This window comes from Papio anubis, chromosome X, assembly GCF_008728515.1.
Source record: "Papio anubis isolate 15944 chromosome X, Panubis1.0, whole genome shotgun sequence".
In the NCBI taxonomy this organism is placed as follows: domain Eukaryota; kingdom Metazoa; phylum Chordata; class Mammalia; order Primates; family Cercopithecidae; genus Papio; species Papio anubis.
The window spans coordinates 72,253,180-72,274,445 of NC_044996.1; the positions used below are offsets into that span (position 1 = coordinate 72,253,180).

At 40.2% G+C, this 21,266-nt stretch overlaps 1 protein-coding gene across 1 annotated transcript; it reads right to left on the minus strand.

The window, feature by feature from the left end:
• Positions 1–2,001: 2,001 nt before the first annotated feature.
• TBX22 (T-box transcription factor 22) lies at positions 2,002–20,014 on the minus strand. The gene is made up of 9 exons (XM_003917929.5): positions 18,918–20,014; positions 11,377–11,553; positions 10,586–10,766; positions 9,663–9,764; positions 8,049–8,223; positions 6,938–7,102; positions 6,495–6,559; positions 5,732–5,817; positions 2,002–3,266 (listed from the first exon to the last, which is right to left on the minus strand). Exons 2-9 carry the CDS (start codon positions 11,549–11,551, stop codon positions 2,656–2,658), a joined length of 1,560 nt encoding a protein of 519 aa, XP_003917978.1. The 5' UTR covers positions 11,552–11,553; positions 18,918–20,014; the 3' UTR covers positions 2,002–2,655.
• Positions 20,015–21,266: the final 1,252 nt, after the last annotated feature.

Sequence of the window (21,266 nt, forward strand, 5' to 3'; positions counted from 1 at the left end):
CTAAATTATATTACCTAAAGCTATATATTGGTCTTTAAAGTATAATGAATAGAGAATTTATCTACTTAGATATGTGTTTTGTAACCAGGCTCATACTTTAAGTCCTTATTTCAGCTGACTGATTGTTCCATAAAATAATACCTTCCTGACCAGAGAATCTGACTACAGGTCTGAGCTTGACTGGGGACTGTGAAAGGGTAAAGTACCATTCATTTATTTTCTGACTCAACGTACAAATTTTACAGTTAATGAAATGCTTACTTTCCCTATATTTATTTGTGGTAAGTCATATAACCAGGTCAGGTTAAGAATCAGATTTTACAAATTTAGTGAGCTGAATTAAGGAGGAATATAAAAAGAAGTGGTTCCCATATATATATGGTCAAATCAGATGGAAATAGAGGTTTTAATTGTTAGATATTGGGATCTATTAAGTATCATTTGGTCACTTTTATAGGCTATTACACACTTAGTCCAACAAAAGTGGCTTTGGATTTTTGTAGATTTCTAAAGCAAGTCTAACGTTAAGTTGATGCAGGTGAAAATGATAGAATTACATATCATTTTGTTTTTCATTTCATAACCATAGCATCAATTTACCCAGTTACTCGAGTTTTGCACCATCCATTGAGGAGTAAGAATTTATTAAACAGAAAATAGTTGAAGACACTAAATATTTACTGTGCATGAATTAGAGCTGTTAGAAGATTTCTGCAAATGAGTCACTTGCTCAGAAGCAGGGGATTGCTTACTGAATCTCTTCAGGTTTCTTCCAAGTCTAATTATCTGTGAAGGTTTTTCCTTGTTTACTTCTTCAATTAAAAGTTCAAAATGACAATTTATGAATATTATTTAATGTAACAACATAAATGTTTCCTTCTTGTATTTAAACGTTTGCCCCTTTATGTTAATCACCATTACCAATGTAATCACATATTACTAGTTTATATGAGTAACATATAGTCATATTATCTGACACATACAGCATAGGGTATATGTATTCTGGAGAAGCTCCAAAATTAATCCCTTCTTTTAAATAGTCACTAAAAAGCAACCCAGATATTTCTTTGATTTTTCAGTTAAATACTTTCTCTTGCCAATTACTGAGGTTCTGCCATGTAGACCTCCGAATGTTTCATTTATAATCTGATATAAGGGTTTCTGCTTAAAAAGTAACAATCCATTTTACTAATTAAAGTCAGCCTTTAGCTTTCCTGTTTGGGAGTAGTCAAAAATAAAATGTCTTTTCTTATTTTAATTTCTGATTTAATAAACCTGGGTGGTATACATTTTATTCCTTAAAGACTTTTGCAACAGTATCTAATTACATTAGATCGCAAATAATACTTCATCTTGACTAGAATACTTAATTTAAATGCAATCATGTGGCATCCTATCCCTACTCCCAGGAGTGAATGGCACATAGTTTTAATACATATATAGGAAGGCACATTTATAAAGCATATTTGGGATGAAATAATCATTTTAAGCAAAATAATTGATAATTGATATGCTCTTCTTTATATGTGTTGGAAAAATCAGAAAAATCAGTTAGCAGTTTGCTTAGTTTGTCAAAAGTCAAGTAATTCCATTGTGATATTAAAGGGCTTGGCTTAATAAAATGTCTAGAGTTACTAGCATAAACTCAGTATCTGATTCATCTTAAAGATATGCTGGCTATGTATAGGTTATACCTCATAATTATTTTCAGAAATTTAGGGCCTGGTGAAAGGAATCTTTTCAACTTCATAAACTCAAATATTATTCCACTTTTGTTTAGTTTAATTCACTATGATTGACATACAAGAGTGGAGATAAATCATACCAGAATAATGATATTTTCATATTTATGGATTCAAATATATTTTCCCTCTTATAATCATAATGTCTTTATCTTCTTAGAAAACTATAATAATATGTTTTTCTAATATTGTGTAAAATACCAGATGTGTTAAAGGAATACGTGAACAAGTTTTATCTAGGATTTATCCAAAAATAAAAGAAAATAAAAGCAAATATATTAGAGTGTTTTACTTTTCATTTGATCTTTGTGTTCCTTCTAGATCAAATGGTCTTTAGGCTACAAAGATAAATAAAATATAATACTTGAAAGTTTGTGTCCTTATTTGTATCTTAAATTGAGATTAGCAGTTTCTTCAACAGCAAAGTATAAAGGCATAAGGCAAACAAATAATTAAATTTATTTCTACAACTACTAGATAATGACACTAAAGCCAATCTTCATTGTTAAAACTGAAATTGCTTCACTGCTTGCATGAGTTACATCCATCTTCTTTTTGTCATTGTCAATGTGTAAAATGCAGTTATCATGGTGAACTAGCTTCACTATAATTGAAAATCCCATCGCTTAGCATCAATTTTCAGTGGTGGAGTATCATCAAATAATATTTATTGCATAGCTCATTTTGAAGCTCAAGGCCACTGTAATCAGAGATTCCTATACATTGCACTTGACATTATAAACAGCTCTTCATGAATATTATTTGATAAGGCACTTTAAATCTTTAAATGCATAACAAAGAAATACTTATTGTAATGATGCTTTTCAAGACCAATAACTGTTGAAATTTCTTTGGCTACAAATAAAGAAAATATTCGTTTACATGTAATTGTTCTAGAAATGCTATTGTTTTACTAAAGGTAATGGTTAATTGCTGGATACCAATGAACATGATTACATTTGCCTTCTCTAAAAGAAACTTGACTGTCGTCATTCACTTTAAGATGATTGGGACCATTTATCAGTCTAGACGGCATAGTGAAATTGTATCTATAAAAGCCATAGGAAGGATGAAAGGAGCAACTAAGTGCTTCTTGGGTGATGGAGTTTGGCAGCAAAATATTTCCAGGTGCCTGTAATCCATACAACATTTGACTGGTAGAATCAGGTGCTTGTAGATACTGATCACCGGAGTCTTCAGATGAACCACTTTTTGAATTGGTGACCCCCAGGGAAGATAACATAGGCACTTCCATCATGAGTGGGGCTAAAGACTGAGAACTGTTGCTGCTTGCTAGTCTTTCAGGAGCCGGTAAAACAAGAGGTTGCTGTTGCCAAAAATTAGTTGGACAAATCTTGCAGCAAAGAGGCAGGTTGACATTGTGCAGGTATGCCTCTGGACAGGGCATTCCAAGGGAACTTGTAGGTAAATGAAACATAGGTGAAAAGCAAGGTGGAGAAAGTAAGTTCAAAGGAGAGGGGGCCCCTCCACTAGAGGTCACTGGAGATGAGCCACTGCTTCCACCTGTGAATGACAATTCAGTCAATGAATAATGAACTTGACATTTGATGTTCCTGCTGTATTAGTAATCATACCCATCACTATCCCTGCTTCATCCTTAGATTAACTTTCCTTGTGAGTTCACAGTTCTTTTAGCTTCTTTGAGACAGGACCTGCTCATTCCTCTGACCAAAGTTCAATATAGTATCTATACCAGGTATCCCTAATGCCTGGGCTACCCACTGGAACAGGTCTGTGGCCTGTTATGAATCTGGCTGGACAGCAGGAGATGATCAGCAGGCCAGTGAGCATTACCTTACTGCCTGAGCTCTGCCTCCTGTCAGATCAGTGGCAGCATTAGATTCTCATAGGAGCGCACACTCTATTGTGAACTGTGCATGTGAGGGATCTAGGTTGAGTGCTCTTTAATGATAATCTAATGCCTGATGATCTGAGGTGGAACAGTTTCATTCTGAAACCATCGCCTCCCAACTCCCACTGTTCGTGGAAAAATTGTCTTGGCCCCTGGTACCAAAAAGATTGGGGACCACTGATCTATACTACTACCACTATTACTTTTAGCACTACTACTATGTATCATGTATTAAGCATTCATTTGCTCAAATATTGTGCTAGGCACTTGAATCACATTTGTCCAAAGAATTACAAAGAAATCCAATTATGACTCGGAGTCAATTATATCTTACAAACACAAACTAGTTTTATTATTTTAAAAATTAAAATATTTACATAATAAATAATTTTTAGTAATCTTTAAAAATTACTAAAATAAGTACTTAAGATGAACAAATTGATTGGTTGTTTTGGATTATGTAGATTTAATTTATAGATAGAATGCATAGATTTCATGTACATTGATTTTTTAAATTCTTCTGACCAAAGGTATACTGATTTTAAAAATTCCTCTGACCAAAGTTATAATGATTTAAAAAATTCCTCTGACCACTGATTTAAAAATCAGTGTACATGAAAATAGTCTTGTATAAATGAAAGCAACATATTTAAAAGCCTTAGCTTTTTTTCTAATACAAAACAATGAATGGGGCAATTTCCATACTGCATTGTATCTTAAGAGTTGCAAACAATTTTGCAAGTTAAGAAACATAAAGATGAATGTAAGTATTCATATCAATGATGTTTGGTGATCTTTTATGTTTGCCTAGCTCTACTAAAACTAGGGATAATTACAAGGTCCAGGAAACTCTAAACCTTATTTTTGTAAATGTCTGAATTCAAACAATTGGTTATTGGCTGGATTTGACCAAGTTGTTTCTTTTTTTAGTGTTGCTGTTTTCTTAACTATTTTTGTGTATGTAGACATATCCTAAACCTTCATCAACAAGATTGCAAATATCTTTTATAATAAAGCATTTAAAAGTTATTTAAGAAACTAGTAACTCATTTGCAATTTGAGAGCATTTTGGATATCTTAAATAATTAAGAAAACTGTGTACTTTAACATTTCATGATCATCTTTAACTTTTTCTTTATTAATGCGCATTTGTTTTGACTTGGATATTTTAAAAGTATGCTTCCTAGATGCTACTGGTTAAATCGACACTGTAAAGTAAGTGTTTATATATTTTTCATGCAATTCCCTAAACCATATCGAGACAATCATCCAGTGAAATATTTCACCAAATGATTAGACTTCACTTCTTCCCTTTTCAGTTAGTCGTTATGGCATCATGTAAAACTCAACCTAACTATAATGTTGATTTTGCTTGGTAGTTGTAACCTTGAATTAATGGTCAAAGTCAAGCAACTCCGATGGAGTAAAGATAAAGGGATAAAAAAAATCCATGTCATTTTCAAGTAAAAATTATTCTGTTTATTATTAACTATCAGAGCAAATTAAGGTATTCTTCCACCAGAAAGTCGGCATTATTTAATTGTTATTACTTTGTCATGTAATGTACCATCTGAGAATAAATATCTTGCAATTATTTTTAAATGCTTGTGGCAATTAAATTGTGAAGACTTAGTATTATTTTTAACATTTACTTTCCCCATGGACAAAAAAGAGGCAAATTAGAGCTAAGTGATGAATTTAATGAAAGTTATTTTAACGTGTACTGAAAGGTCCTCATAAAAGATAAACTATTCATTTCAATAGTAACATATCTGCAAATCAGGCTACAAATGCACCACAGGCATATCCTAAAGAACGTGAGATAGTGAGAGGCTGAAGAATCCAGATGAAATCTGAAAATCATAGGGTGTAAGATAACTTACTAACATATGTCAATAAGTCCACAATTACCACATTTCTATTCTCTTCCTTTATGCCAGCTTCTCTCCCTTTATGCCTCTTACCTCATCATTCAGGCAGAGGTACACCCACTTACCTGTAAGTACACATTTTCTTGCATGTACATATCCCTTTGTATAGTATTTGGTACAAGTGTTCTGGATGTTGTTATTTAATTAATATGTAAAAATAAAACAAATGTTCCAAGTTTTCTTACTTTGTGTGTCTGCGCCAAACGTTTTAAAATCGAGAGTGAAAGAAGGCCTCCATGGGTAGGTCTCTAAAAGCCCATCCAATACACCCCTAAAAAAGAGAGTCAACTTTCAGCATCCCCATAATGCAATTTCTGAACATAATGATTTTGAGTTATTTTGCTATGTCGTTTAGATGTAACTATTTTAAATATTTCTCTTTTATACAGCTAGACTTCTGAATAAAATTCAGTTAAACCTAGAATTCTAAAATAAGCAAGATCTTAATACTGAGTAGCAAAGGAGTGGGAGGAAGTAATGTTTTGGACACAAAACATCTGGGTTCCTTTTCTACCACCTACTAATTACAAAATTTAGAGCGTTTGAGTCTCTGAGCCAGTTTTCTTATCCTTAAAACTTGTGCGGGGCCGGGCGTGGTGGCTCACGCCTGTAATCCCAGCACTTTGGGAGGCTGAGGTGGGCGGATCACAAGGTCAGGAGTTCAGGACCAGCCTGACCAACATGGTGAAACCCCGTCTCTACTAAAAATACAAAAATTAGCCGGGCCTGTTGGCATGTGTCTGTAATCCCAGCTACTTGGGAGGCTGAGGCAAGTGAATCACTTGAACCCCAGAGGCGGAGGTTGCAGTGAGCCAAGATCACGCCATTGCACTCCAGCCTGGACAGCAGAGTAAGACTCCATCTCAGAAAAAAAAATAAAAATAAAAATAAAAACTTGTGAAAATAGCTAGCTACATCAATATTAGATGTCATTGCTATGCTGCTTACCTGTTTCTTCCAGTATCTCTAAATCCTTTAGCAAAAGGATTTCTTTCTATTTTTAGTTTCGTAATCTATGGATTCAATAGAGAGAGAAAGATAATATCATTGCTTTCAGTGAGAACACTGTCACCATTGCTTATAGTGGTTACAACCACCAGAAAAGATGTTGCAACATGTAATATGACAATTTAAATAAATGTAACCATATTGCAAGTCATATTTAGAATGGTTAGCTCCTATTTATAAATCATTACTTTTATAAATTACATTCTGGAGTTGCCTTCTCACATAAGATTTACACAATTCATTATCAAACTTGCATGGATGACAATTCAATAAAACTATGATTTTTATTTAGAATTGTGGAAAATGCAACTGATTGCAGTTAGCCTCTATCCCAAGGTCCCTCTGGAGCCATTTCCATTTGCCTGAGACATGACCAGCTTTACCTGTTGGTTTTGGTAAGCCGTTACTGTGGTGAACTCAGTTTCTTTAAAGGAGAATGTTTTAACCCCTTCAGTGGGCAAGGACTGAAGCTGGGACAAGTCAACACTGCTGTCTTGCTCTATCACGTGCACTCGGGGTTTGTACTTATGCATGGATTGCAGAATAATCTGGAGGAGAAATGACCAATGCTGTTAGAAAAACTGGCTTCCAGTCCCCAACCCTAGTTCTCTCTCCTGACCACCTCCACCACGTGCACACAAAAAGGCAATGATGAGGCTTAGGTAACTATTTTGTTATGCCATTTGGCCTCCAACAGAGGCACTCCGAGGGAGGCGCTCCAAGCTAAAAACATTTCCAGAGAAAGGCACCTCAGCGGCACCCGTCAGCAGTGATTCCATTTCCAGATTGAGGCCTTTTCCTGCTTCAAACATTGGCGACCATCTGGTGTGGAAGTGGCACTGCGATCTGCTAGCCTGCTACAGGTTCTCATGGCAGTAACTGATGGGCTTGGACACGGTGGGTAACCTTCTGGCATACCCTACCTCCTAATCTTGGGAGCTTCCGTCTTTCCTTTTGTAGCTGGCACAGCGCCAGACTGGGGAGGGCAGAAGCAGGGATGCACCTAGTTACAATGTGCAAGATCAATAGTACCTATGAGGGTTGGTTGTTGGGGAGGTTTCCAGGCTGCAGTCTGACATTCCCCCACTTGTATCCTTCCACCACACCATACAATACACTGGGTGCCCATCCAACTGCGTGGACTATAGGAAGGCAATCAGAGATCACAGTGATTGCCCAGGAGGCTATGGTGCCTGAGAACTCCCTGAATGGTTCCCTCCTACTCTCCCAGACCAGGCATTCTGGCTTAAACAGGTCTCTTTCTGTCCTCAAACTCCCTATATTCGCCACCCCCAGTTGCCAGCACTCTCAGATGCCAAACAAACGTTTCAGGAGCCCTAGGTTGGCTACTTTACTTACAGGTGCAGGGCTTGGACAGTTCCTAAAAAACACAACATGTGCATCTGCAAAAAGCTTCCTTGGCCTCTCCAGGGTGGCCAGTGGGCAGGAGCCTTGGCACCTCCCTACTCAGGGTAAAGGATTTTGCTCACGTACATGGCCTTTGTCATCCATCTCATTGTTGGTGAGTTTCATGCGATCAAAGCTGATGATCTGCCGCATCCAGGTCTCTCCTGAGCAGGGTGAGTCCGGGTGAACATAGAATCTAGGAATGATGCACAGATGTTCCGTATTCCCGGCTACCATCCACTGTGAGCTGTGATACACGTACCTGAAAAAACACATGCTGTGGCACTAGGTGTAGCAGGCCAAAGCTGGGAGCTGTTGTGTTCTGTTCCTGAGGATTTTGCTCCAGATTAGCCCAGTGATCTCAAGGGCAAGTAAGCAGAAGATTCAACTTAATTTCTAACAAGCATTCAGGGGCAAAAAATAAACTGTAAATAAGCATATGTCATCAAAATGCAATGAAGTGCAGGGCAAGTAAAATGTCATGAGATTTCTAAGTTTGGTTTGTATTTTCTCACAGAAACCACCACAGAAATTGATCTAACCCATTTTATCTCACAGAGACAATGGAAAAATCCACTAGCTTTGGGTGTGAAGAGTCTGGGAAGAAGTGGAGGGCTGACAAGTATTTCTGTCTAGCCTACTGTCACCAGTCCTCGTGGAAGCCCTTTTGCCAATAAGGCTTCACATCAAGAAAACTCTTAGGAACACAGTCCTGCACAGCCTCTGGCCGATTTTCACACTATTTCCAATCTCAACTTCCCAGTTTTGCGCCTATTCCCATGCCAGCTGCAACTTGAGAAGCAAACAGCTTTTTCTGCTGTTTTCATACTGCAGCCCCAGCAGTCCTCTGAGCTGAGCCTTCTCCTTGCTTTCAAAGCTAGCTCTGGTTTTGAGGTGGGCTGTCTCCTTGGAGGACCAGGGACCCGCCTCTGTGTCAAATGCTCACAGCCCTAGTGTAAACAGCTGTCACCTCCCCATCCCTCCAACCGTGAACTGGACCCCAAGCCCCTGAGTCAAAGTGTTGGCAAGCTGGTGTGTCTGGGATGTATCCCACAAGGGCTTTTTGGCTTTAGAACAATTGGGCCACTTTCAGCCTGCTGTAGGTTGAGGACTTAAATAAAGGGAAAATGACCCTTGTACTCTCTAAGACCCAGACATTGCTTCAGGGGAAAGATTAAAGATGGACCAAAAGACAGGCCTAGACACAGGAACTGCTTGACTGACCTTGAGTGGCAAATTGATCATCCTTCTGGGCTCCTGCTGCCAAAGCAGCACAGCTCAGGGCCCAGTGTGTCCCCAGAAACCCAGGCTCCCATGGAGCCTGGGGATTTCTCCCACAATTCCTTCAATCCCCTTCCCTTCTGGCCACCAGAGCCCACACCCTCTGCAGTTTACACAACCAAGGCCAGAGCAGTGGGTAGGGAGAAGCTTGGGGTACATTTGAAGCTCTAATTAGTGCCCTAAATTCACTGCATTCCAAGAGGGGATGGGGGCAGAAGAGAGGAAGAAGACTTCTCTTCTTTCACTGGGAAACCCAGTTTGAAAAAGAAAATTCAACTCCCAAAGCCCACAGGCGAGCAATCGCTCACCACCACTCCCCATGCTAGAGTTTTCAAAGTTGCGCTGTTAGGTTGCAGGTCTGAAGGTTCAAATCCCTGGCCCTAGCCTGGGCATGGAGTACCATCCTATGGGGCCCATTACCTATAGCGTTTGGAATCCACTGGCACCACATCGATGGCCACATAGTACTGCTTCCCTGGATCCAACCCTTTCACTTTGACCCGAACAGAGGGGAACATCCGCCTGTAAGAAAGAAAATAAGGACTGACCCAAGAGCTTTTAGAAATGTTTGGAAGAGGGAGTGGCTCTGGACAAATGCTGACTCCAGTAAAAAGTGAAGGGATTCACAATACCCTTCCCATTTCAAAATAGCAAGGAATAGCATTTGCAAATGAGAAAAGATGGTTGGTTGTATACTTGACTGAACAAGTATGGAATTTCTAAGTGGAGCAGAATATTATTATCACAAGGCTTTGTTCATGTCCCTCCCCAACCATAATAAAAAGCTATAGAAGAGAAAGTATGAGAGAAAAAGCTGTGTCCCAACCTCCTTTTCAAGGGTACTTCCTGTGAAGCAGATTTGTGGAAGGCTGAAATTTGTAAGACTCACAAAATAACCAGCTGCAGTGAAGTGGCTGTCCCATGCCAAAAGGTGGCTATGGGAATGGCTCACCTCAAAATAACCTGGGCCAGGTCTGGCGGGCGCGAGGAACTGTGACATGGAATATTGTCCATGGTTATCTTAGAGGCCTTAACTGAGAGGTCTGGCCACAGTCTAAGACCAAAGTCTGATTTTTGTCTTATACTACACAGGCAGGAGACGGGGAAGTGAGTTATTGGAGTCATAGTGTACAGGAAAGGAAGAATGAGCCACTTACATGGGGCCAGGTAAGTCTGAGCCCTATCAATTGAGGGGCTATGGCTTTCTACTGTATGTCAGGGAGTTGGGGAAAAGGAACAGAGGAGTACCAGAGCATGAAACTGGAGACTCCTCATCTTACCAGAGCGGTAAATTAAGTGCCTAATGTGTGCGACCCCTGTGAACAGCTTGGGCAGAACCGAACCTGCCCGCTTTAGTAATGATCATCTCAGTCCCGATGTCATGGAATCTCTTCCACAGTTCAGATCCTTGAAGCTCCATTTGAATATCTTTCTCTTCCAGACTTTCAGAGATGTTGCCATCGCCGCTGTCGCTGCCGCAGCCAGAGGAAGCAGTTGTTGAGGACTCTGTCTTAGGTTGTTTTTCTGCTGGACACAGAAACGCGCTCAGGGTTTAAGACAGCGTCACAGTTCACATGCCCACTTCTCGCTGGTGCCTATCTTGGAGCAGACAGGCCTTGTACCTTCCCTAGGAACTTTGGCGACAGATTCCCCAAGCTCCGCATAACACCCTCTGCGTCCGCTTAATGGAGAAAGAGGGGCCGTGAAAGGTGCAGCCCCGCTACCACCCCCCACCCGCCCGCCTTTTTTTTTTTTTTTTCTTCAGATTTGCCAATCCTCACTCTCTTGGAGACGTTGGTAACCGAGACTGGATGCCCTCGGGATTTGGGAACTCGCCCTGCTTCCCATCCCGGGATACAACAGCCACCCGCTGGCTCTGAGAGCTTCCCGCGAAGGTAGGAGGAGGATGTAGGAGAGACTCACTTCACAATCATGTAGGGACCCTCCCCTTTACCGCAAAGAAACTGCTGTATTCCGGGAAGGATTCGGAGGCGCTGAAACTTCCCCTTCACCAGGTGGTCGAGGTGTCCCGCGGCTCCTAATGTGGCTCTGGCTGCGTCGGGACGCGAGCCAGGCGGAGAGATGCGGAACCAGTAAGCTCAGGCAACCGGCTCAGGGCAATGGGAGTACTTACCAAGCGGCTCGCTCTTCCCTGCAGCGCTGCTCCTTCTCTCCTCCTCTTCCTCTCCGCCCTTTTTCTCCTGCAGCTCAGGCTGCTCCTCCTGTATTGGGTCCTGGAATTTTCTTTTGCTGGGTCTCCCCACCAAGGCTTCCACGGAGAAGGCACGCGCCCGAGAGCTCAGAGCCATCCCTGGAGGGGGTGAAGGGATTCTTTGCAGCAAAGTTTCAACCTGAACTGGGTTAGGGAGGGAGGGGGAGACACAGGCGGAGGGCACAGAGGGTAAAGGAAGGAGGGAAAGCAGGAAAAACAAAACAAAACCAAACCCAAAACCCAAAACCCAAATCTGAAAAACAATTTCTGGATCTGTATTCAAATAAATCAATTTTGTGTGTATGTGTGTGTGTGTGTGCGTGTGTGTGTGTGTAATTTTTATATATACATATATAGTTTTTGTTTGAATAGACGAAAGAAAAGGAGAGGAAGATCAAACTAGTATGTATGTCCTTCAAAGTCTAGTCTCCCTTCCTCCCAGTGGACATGTGCAGACCATTAGTCCTCAAATCCCCGATTCCAGGACCTGGCAGAGCACAGAAATTGGCAAGTGCCCGCCTTTTAGGGAGCAGACCTGCCGCCAATGGCGGCTCAGGTTGCTGGGATTGGGAGTTACTGTTGCATCCAGTGAATACCCAGCCGGTCACTGCCTCCACTGTTTGTTTTGGAAACTATTGGAAGCATAAAAAACACAGTGAGTGACACTTCATAGTCTAACAGGGAGGGGGGTTTAGGGGCTTGTTGGAAAAAAAGCTATAGATAGGGAGGTAGAGAGAGGAGAAAAGGGAGACACAGGTTACGATTTTATATTAAATTATAAAACTCAAAGACATGCGAAATAATTGCCCACGAGGGGCCACTTTAAGCAGATCCAGAGAGATGTATCAGGGTCTTTTGCTCTCCGGTGAAGGCACTGGGAAACAGAAAGGAGCACAAGCTTTTGGGGCCAGTTGGCTCTGCAGGTGGAGTCTCAAACTAGGTGAGCAGCAGTTGTGCCAGTTTATCCTCTCTCTTCTGGTAGTGAAGTGAGGATAGGCAGGAGTCTTCCAGTTGCCACTGTCAAGCATCAGAGAAAACTTGGATCTTCAAGCCCTGCCTCTGCTAGAGCCCAATATTCCTATACATAGCCTTTGTTTTTTTCTCACAGACAGGACTTAATCAGCAAACATAGTCTAAAAACTCCAGGGCCACCAGCAGGGCAACAAAAGGGCCTTTGCTCCCAAGAATGTGCATAACTCAAAATGTTTGGATTAAGTGATTGAGTCCAGTGTCTCCTGGAATATATTCTTGGGCTGGATTTTACTTTTCCTTAAACTGAATATACAAGTTTCTTTTTCTTTTTTTTTTTTTTTTGGGGAAGAGACTTGTCTACGACGTCCAAAGAACACGTTTATGTGTGCAGATATGAGATGTCTGCCTGTGTGCACATGACTTGGTCACATACTTTTCATCAGAAATAAGAAATCAAGTGCCCCTGGATTCTTTTGCAGGTTGCATCTTAACTAATGGCATTTGCATTTTTCCAGAAAAATTATATTATTCACCTCTGACACATTGGTAAAAAGGGCATGTAAAGCCGATCCAAGTTCATTTAAAATAAGATGCAACTTGAAATAACTTATAATATATGCCAATACTGGAATCTGGGAGTAAAAGACCTGTGTGTCCTTTTAATTTCAGCTACTTAGGTACAAATGTGCCCTGCCACTGTGATGGCAGTGGTAGTAGTGGTGGCAGGGGGATATTCAGCCATAGGGAGGAGATCTTCAGGCAACTGGGTATGACTTTAAACACTCCAAAAATCTCAGTATGGCCAAGGGTTAGTTACAGCTTGGATGCCGCTGAAGGGTTTGGCTCAATCGTTAGTTATCCACTGCTCACCATGCAGAACTGAGAAAGACACTGTTCCTATCCTAGACAGGCAAAGTGAACCTCACAGGGCAAGGCCACTTTCCTATAGGGAACTTGGGCTGGAAAACAGCCACATCTGCATGTGATCTTTGCCACATCTCTTAAGAGCATTTGTTTCTTTTTGCACCCATTAAAGTGGGGGGAGAGTGTTCATTTCCTCTTACTCAGAAGATATATCTATCTATTATCTATCTATGTATCTATCTATCAATCTATCTATCTATCTATATTTTATTTATTGCATGCTCTTAGCTAAAATACACAGCTCAAAAACAGAAAAGTCGAGTTTATTTGTTAATTTTGGAGTGCAATTTACCATGTAATATTTGTGTTAGTATCTCCTAATACAGGCATTTTCTTGCCTTTAACTTTAGCTCACTTTATTGTTAAAAGGCAGGACATTACCTTGTATAGAAAGGGACAACTTTGCTTGGTATCTTTTTTTTAAATAGATTTTTGTAAAAATAAGGCAAAAGATGTTTGTTGCAATGTCTGTGCTAGTATTTTAGACTACCTAACATATGATGTGATATTTTGAAATCGAGAAAATAGCATATCTTGGGTGTAAGTTTCTTTCTCAGAAGAAACTTCTTTCTTAATATTTATTACATGCATGTAATTTAGTCATCCAGAATTTTTTATTTTTTAATCTGAACTTTTTCCATTCCCATTTCTGTATATATCTGTTGACATCACTGGGAGATATGTAGCTAAGCTCTCCCTTGTATGTACTAGACTAAAGTATAGTTAGTTCCTGTTAACTCGTATCTGAGGGGGAAAATATTGCATTATCTCATAACTAACTTTGCAATCTGGTCAGCTGCTGAAGCACTGGGTTGTCAGGTATTGGGGGCCTGAGGCGCATATACTAATGCCAGCAATTCATTCTCCACACCTGGAAGTCTCTTTGGGGCATCTCTATATTTCATCCATGAACACCCATAAACCTTTATAAGAGACTCTTCAACAATGGAGGGGCAGCAAAGCATGTGGAGATTTCTGAGACCCACAGGGGCCCACAATAGAAAGAAGAATATGTTTTTTAAGTTTGATAATAGGAAAATCCTTACAGTAAAATGTTGGTTTTGAATTGTCCACTCCCCGTGATTAAGATATTTTGGCATAGTTCCAAGCTTATAGAACATGAATCTGAAATAAGCTACTCATGGCCTTTTTTTTTTTTTTTTTTTTTTTTTTTTTTTTTTTTTTTGCCATTACTTGGGAAAGACCTCCTTTGAATGAACACTCTAATGAACACTCTAATGAAAGCAGAGTCAGGAAATGTAATCAGCTTCCCCGCAACATCATTTGAGTACCTGAATTCAACTTTGCCTGCGCTAGCTAAGTTACATGAAGAAATAAATTATCTTTGTTTGCTTAAGTGAGCTTCAGCTGGGTTTCCATTACTTGTAGACAAAAGAATCTTGACAAATACACTCATCTTGATAAAAATTTGGAAGATCACCTTCTTCTTCTTGTTTTCTTTCTTCCTTTCCTCTTCTTTCTCCTTTGTCAATACTACTGGTTATGAGAATAGGAAAATTATATGCTATTGACTAAATTTTACTTTCTACATGAATTCTTCAGGCTATGATAATAAATAGGAATAAGGCTCAAGCAGTACACCATATAAGAAGACAGACTTTGGATTCAGACTGACCTGATTCAAATTCTGACTCTACTTTCTATCTGAATGACCTTACACAAGTCTTTTTTATTTTTTTTTTGCATTCAGTTCTTTGTTTTAACCATTTAAAGCTATTATTTCTAACACTTTTATCATACAGTATGTTTCTGTAAGTGTGTGTATATATCTGAGGGTTTAGTAAAAAAAGAAAAAAAAACCATGCAAACTGCTTAGGACAAAGCCTGGAACATAATAAGCACTCACAGATGTTTTCAAAATTAAAGAGATGATAGGAGTTAATTTCAAGAATGTGCTAATCTTTCTATCAACTATACAGCTATGAATTATTTGAGGCAAAACACTCGAAGCGGAAAACTTTGGGATCAACATTGGAACCACTAACTTTTGGTTAAATCCTAAAGCAGATTCAAAAGGTTGAAAGTCTTTAGGGAAGCCAACTTTCTTAAAGAAATTCAAATACTATTTTGAAACATGTCTTCTAGAATACATGACCTGTTTTTATCAATTTTATCCTTGGAAATATATCTTTGGTATTTGTCAATGCAATGTAAGTGTATGTTCTTATATGATTAGATAAAATATGTTAATGACAAGACCCTAACTCATGGGTGTGTTCTTACTTCAGGAAATTGAGGGACGTGGCCTAATTAATATTGAAGTAATTCTCACACTGAATCCCTCAACTTCTGGTTGGCTTAATTCAATATAATCTCTCAAGAAGACTGTGCTTTTATTCATCTAGTCATTGAGTCATGCACGTCAAACTTTGTTACTCTTGCTCCTCGGTAGAGTAGGGGAAGAAAAAGTAGAGATACAAATTCTTATCTGTGTTCACTGTGTTCTTCTCATGGGGAGGACTGGAAGCGAAATGCTTATGCTTGCAAAAACTTTAGCTACCGGAAAATGTATTCTGTTGAATTTAATCGTGTGTTCATATTGCTATCAAATGGTGAAGGCCTTCCTATGATAATAATTACAACATTAGGCTTCAGTTCATTGTATTTCTCATTCTAACAGAAGTATATCAAAAGCATACAACTACATTTTCTTATTTCTTCACTGGATTAATAACTTAAGGTCGATAGAATTTTTAAAAATTTCCTAGGAAATTTGTCCCCAGAATTATGGGGACAGTTTTGTAGTTGGCTAATTTTGAGCAGGATAAATGAATAAATGAAAAAGATAAAACCTGTTTGAAAGTCCAAATGTTAACTACCCTATAGTGATTCTAGTAATTGCCAGAAGAGGCATTGTATAGTCACCATTCAGCTGCCTTTGACTTCCTGGAGCAGTGAAAATAATAAATAATTGTAAATGCATCCTTTCTCTTTTAGTCCTCAAACACTCTCCATTAAAACATTGAACTTAAGGCCAGGTATATGGGTTCACACTTGTAATCCCAGTGCTTTGGGAGGCTGAGGGAAAAGGATAGCTTGAGTCCAGGAGTTTGAGACCATCCTGAGCAACATAGAAGATCCTGTCTCTACAAAGCATAACAAACAAAATTAAAGAAACACACACACACACACACACACAACAACAACACCAAACTAGAGTCAAACCCAGTCCTTTTCTATGTTACCTCTCCTCTCTGGTGCTCCATTGGAACTTGCACAGTCATATATTAACTGAAGGCTCAATCAGGATTGCTGGACATCATATTTTTTCATGGGTTGAGTTTGTGGTATGTGAATTTTAGGTTAGGTCATTTTAACTTGGGTATACTTGGGTATTATGTCTTATACATTTCTTTTACTTACTCCACCCCCATGTTTCCTCTTTCCTGTTTCCTTTTCTCTCTCTCTTTTTTTTTTTCATGCTGCTTTTTTTTTTTTTTTTTTTTTTGAGACAGAGACAGAGTCTCACTCTGTTGCCCAGGCTGGAGTGCAATGGCATGATCTCGGCTCACTGCAACCTCTGCCTCCCGGGTTCAGGTGATTCTGCTGCCTCAGCCTCCTAAGTAGCTGGGATTACAGGCACATTTCACCACGCCCGACTAATTTTCATATTTTTAGTAGAGACAGGGTTTCACCATGTTGGCCAGGCTGGTCTTGAACTCCTGACCTAGGGTGATCCTCCTGCCTTGACCTTCCAAAGTGCTGGGATTACAGACTTGAACTGCTGCTGGCCTCATGCTACCTTTTAAAAAATGAGGATGAGAGTCAGAGTTACCTCCAAATATGCTATGTGCATCAGCCCCAAAGAAAGTGGGCTAGGATTTGAAAAATGACTGCAGGTGCCAGTGTGATATTTTAAAATAGATAATTCAGACATGTAGCAAAATATCACTGGCTCAGATCACTTGAACGAGGATATGCCAAGTTTATTGCATCAATGAAGTTTTGAAAAAAAAATACTGTTTATGAAGAATGATTTTATCTTCCTAAAACCAGAAAAATGCTTGCTTTACACCCTCTTCCCCTACACACGCTTTCTCACCATGCAGTCCTCAGATCAGTGAGTCATTATCTGGCTCTGCCTAATTTGGGCAGCCATGAGCCCAACAGAAGCAGATCCTTCTGTTAAGAAATAAATCATCCTGAACTCCATTGGGCCCACCAAATCTCATGCTGATCTTTTCACTATTTAATTACTCCTGGTTATTTACAATATATTTTCCTCTTCTTACCTTGGCACCCTACCCCATCATTCCTAGGGCATGTGAATAAGGTACTAAAGGCTTCTTTCCATATTCTCATAATTATTTGTATTTAATCAGGGCTTTTCAATGCCTAACAACCACAGATGTACTGACAGTCAGAAGTATTTGGTAGTAGGCTGAGGGATTTTCCCTAAGTCTATCAAAACACCAAATATAGGCAAACACTTATACTGCCTGTGCTTCAAGCCAATCTATGCCTTCTTTCATACACTGTCTCCCTTCCCAGGGTCCCCACATTAACATTACTAGACAAAAAACTGCTCCTTCATGAAATAAATGTTTGTAGAGTTAGTAAATCCTGATCGATGCTCCAAGGGGCAAAAGCGAAGGCTTTAATAATTAAGAAATAAAGACAAATTTTAAAAAAATACAAAAGAGAAATCACAGAAGATAATAAGGTATCCATGGGGATAACTGAAGCAAAGCAACCATACCACCCTACAGCAAAATCCCTGACATGCCTTTCATAGCCAGGTGCTTTCTGTAGTCTCCTTCTCTAGTTTGAAGAGGCATGTGTGTGTGGTATGCGTGCTTGTGTGTTTGTGTTACAATGCAGTATATGAACTCAAGCTCTGGTGAGAAAAATCAGGAATAAGTAAAATAAAGCAATTTCTTTTGGCACACTTTGATGTTCCCTCTCTCACCCCAATGCCCATGCTTTGGGACTTCAGACCTCCTCCTGAAATCAAGTGAGTGCAAAGAGGATCCAATAATCCTGCTGCCTCTGTGATCTAGAGCTCCTTGGGGAAGAGCCTCGGTAGAAAGTACCACTGCTTAGAGCCCTTGGCTAGGGCCACTTTTCAGTGTTAGACACCTGCCACTCAGCTCAGTGGCTACCATGTTGGCTTCAGTCCTTACCTTCCAGGAGGCACTCTCGTCCCTCCACCTTGCTCCCTAGCTCTCTAAACAAGATCTATGAGCCCTAATGCATAGTATCCTGGGCCTGGGAGCCTTCTGGCAACATTGCTACCTAGGAGAGGGACTATTGCTGGATTCTTTGGGTATTACAGCATACTCTCAACCTACTGGACAAGTCTAGCCTTCATTAATTTTAAGGAGCACTAACATTCTACTTTCAGTCCCCCGAGAGGTAGTGATGGCAAGATCTCTGTCACAAAACCCCAGCTGATGAAAGATGAAACTGACAATTATCACTTGGACTTTCCTAATGTTAGGGACTTGGTTAGTGATAGTTAACAGGAGAGGCAGAGGCTGAGGAGAATCCCTGTGCCAATGTCCCCCTAAAACCTATAACACGGTCAGTAAGGCAGAGGTATTTACCTGGAAGGCAAGAAGCAGTGTGTTGCTGTGTCAAGAGGCCAGGCCAGCCCAGTGATTCTGAAGTCAAGTCTCAGTCAGAGCTCATTCACTCTGCATATGCCTGCAGCCGCTCTTCTCAAGAGCCCAGAGAAGAGTGGACTAGAGCCAGAGCACAAGAGAACGTGGTGTTCTGGCCCTCAGCTGTGGGAGAGGCACTTGCTACTTCCGGGGTTGGACACCAGCAACTTCTCCCACAGAAGACATGCTTTTACTCAAGGTTGGCCATGAAGTCACAAAGACAGTCTGTGATTTCAGCTTTCAGAGCTTCAAGGCTGCAGGCACCACGCATCCTACCTCAGCCTCCCTGTTGTAACCATACCTGGTTGCATCCTGCTCTGAGCTACAGGATAATGCACTTGGAGAAAAATGCCTTTGAACCAGAAGTGGATTGACTTTACAAGTCTAGTCAGCTCATTTCCATGCCCAGCAGGAGCACTTGCAGTTGGAAAATGCTTTTCAATCCTCAATCAACAACAGCAGCTCAGAAGCTCCACCCAAGGGGCTCAGCTCTGGAGTCATCCACTAAGGGACCCACTCAGCCTCAGGCAGTGATTCCCAGGCAGTGTAGAGGCTCTTAGTGGCCAGGATCCCTCTCTCAGTCCACAAGCGCCACATAAACAAAACTTTACGCCTCCGAAAGGAAAGATCCAACACACACACACACACACACACACACACACAATTTAATGCACAGCGAATTCCAGAAATGCCTTGGCTGACACATTTTTCCGCTGCAAAATAGAACATGTTTGATTTTTACTTGTTGGTTTATTTCTCCAGGGTAACTCAGAGAGAATCGAAAGGGGCTTAAGGCTCTAAGCCAGAAGACTTTACTAGCAATAAGTGATCCATAGGTCCTTGAAAAATCAATGCTTATTTTATCCTCTAGTGAAGAGGCTCTCAGAGAAGAGAAGACAGGTTCCAGATTAGTGTGGTTTAACTGGATGAATTCTATAGCTTTTAAATTTATTTTCTCCATTGCAGAGGGTACCATACCTTTCAAGTAATGCAGGAAATCCCAACTAAACCCCTCATTGGGCTACCACACCACAGTGTCATGGATAACTAGGAAGGACCCAGGGGATTCCCCAAATAAAACCCCTGAAGCAGATAATTCCTGTTATAACCCTGCCTGAAAAACCAGAGGCCAAGGAGGACCACACATTTCTTATCAATATTGAATGCCAAATAGTGAGGGTGATATTTCTGATGGATTTATAAATGCATTCCGGTGTTCCCAAGATTTCCAACTCACAGTCAACCACACCTAAACCCAAGGGATTATTTTTTATTTTATTTTATTTTATTTTATTTTATTTTACTATTTCATGTGAAAGTTTTAAATGTCTGAAGAGGACTACAGTCTCTCTAAAGTATTTTTCCTGGCAAATATTTTCCCTTCTCTCAAGAAAAGTAAAATAGTGATTACATTTTATTTTATTTTATTTTATTATTTTATTTTTTACTTTCCCCTTTACTTTATCTTGATTTTTAAGCTAAAACATGTCACGGTAATGAGTTTCAGCCATTTTTGAAGATAACTCAGAGACAGGATTTTCCAAGAATCCTTCTACACCCCCTGAAAGAAGAATGTGTTTGTGTCTTCGCGCTCCTGTGTGTGTGTTTAGGGAGAGAAGGTTGCAAATAAGAACAGTATGTGAGCCCATCCATAGAACTACGTGCATTTTGAAACATGACAAATCTGTTTCTGTTCCTCGTTTAATGTCGGGAAATGTGTTTCCTGTCGTAATTGGGGCTATTCACTTTTGGTGATATTTAAAACGGGCCAAACGGAGTCAAGTTGATGTTTGGTTAACCACGAAGGAAATGGCTTTTGATCAGGCAGGCAATTACTAACCAAATTTGGTAACTTCCCAAGCAAAACAAAGGAATTTGTTAACTATTTTTCTTCTACAGTAATGTGCAAGGCAATTATTTATGAATGAAAGAGAGTTTTCCGTGCTGGTGAGCAATAGGCAGCGGGGAGTGAGCCACCAGGACTAGACTCTCATCACAAAACATCATTTCCAAACTCAGGGCGGGAGGGAGTGTCCTTTTTGTGTCCCTCTGTGTGTATATGCCGGAAGGAGGCTAAGCGCAAGTGCCAGCATAATCCTGAGGTGGCAAGGTCTCAGCCTGCTGTAACAGAAGAGGCTTGTGGCTACGTCATAAACAATCCTATCCAGGCAACTCAGGAAACAGTGTCTTTCTTCCGTTCTCCACTCTCCTCTGTGAGCTCTGTAGTGCTCCGTTTCAGGGCCGTGGCAGTCGGGGAATACTTCTGGCCTTTGGGGTGAGGGCTTTTGAGAG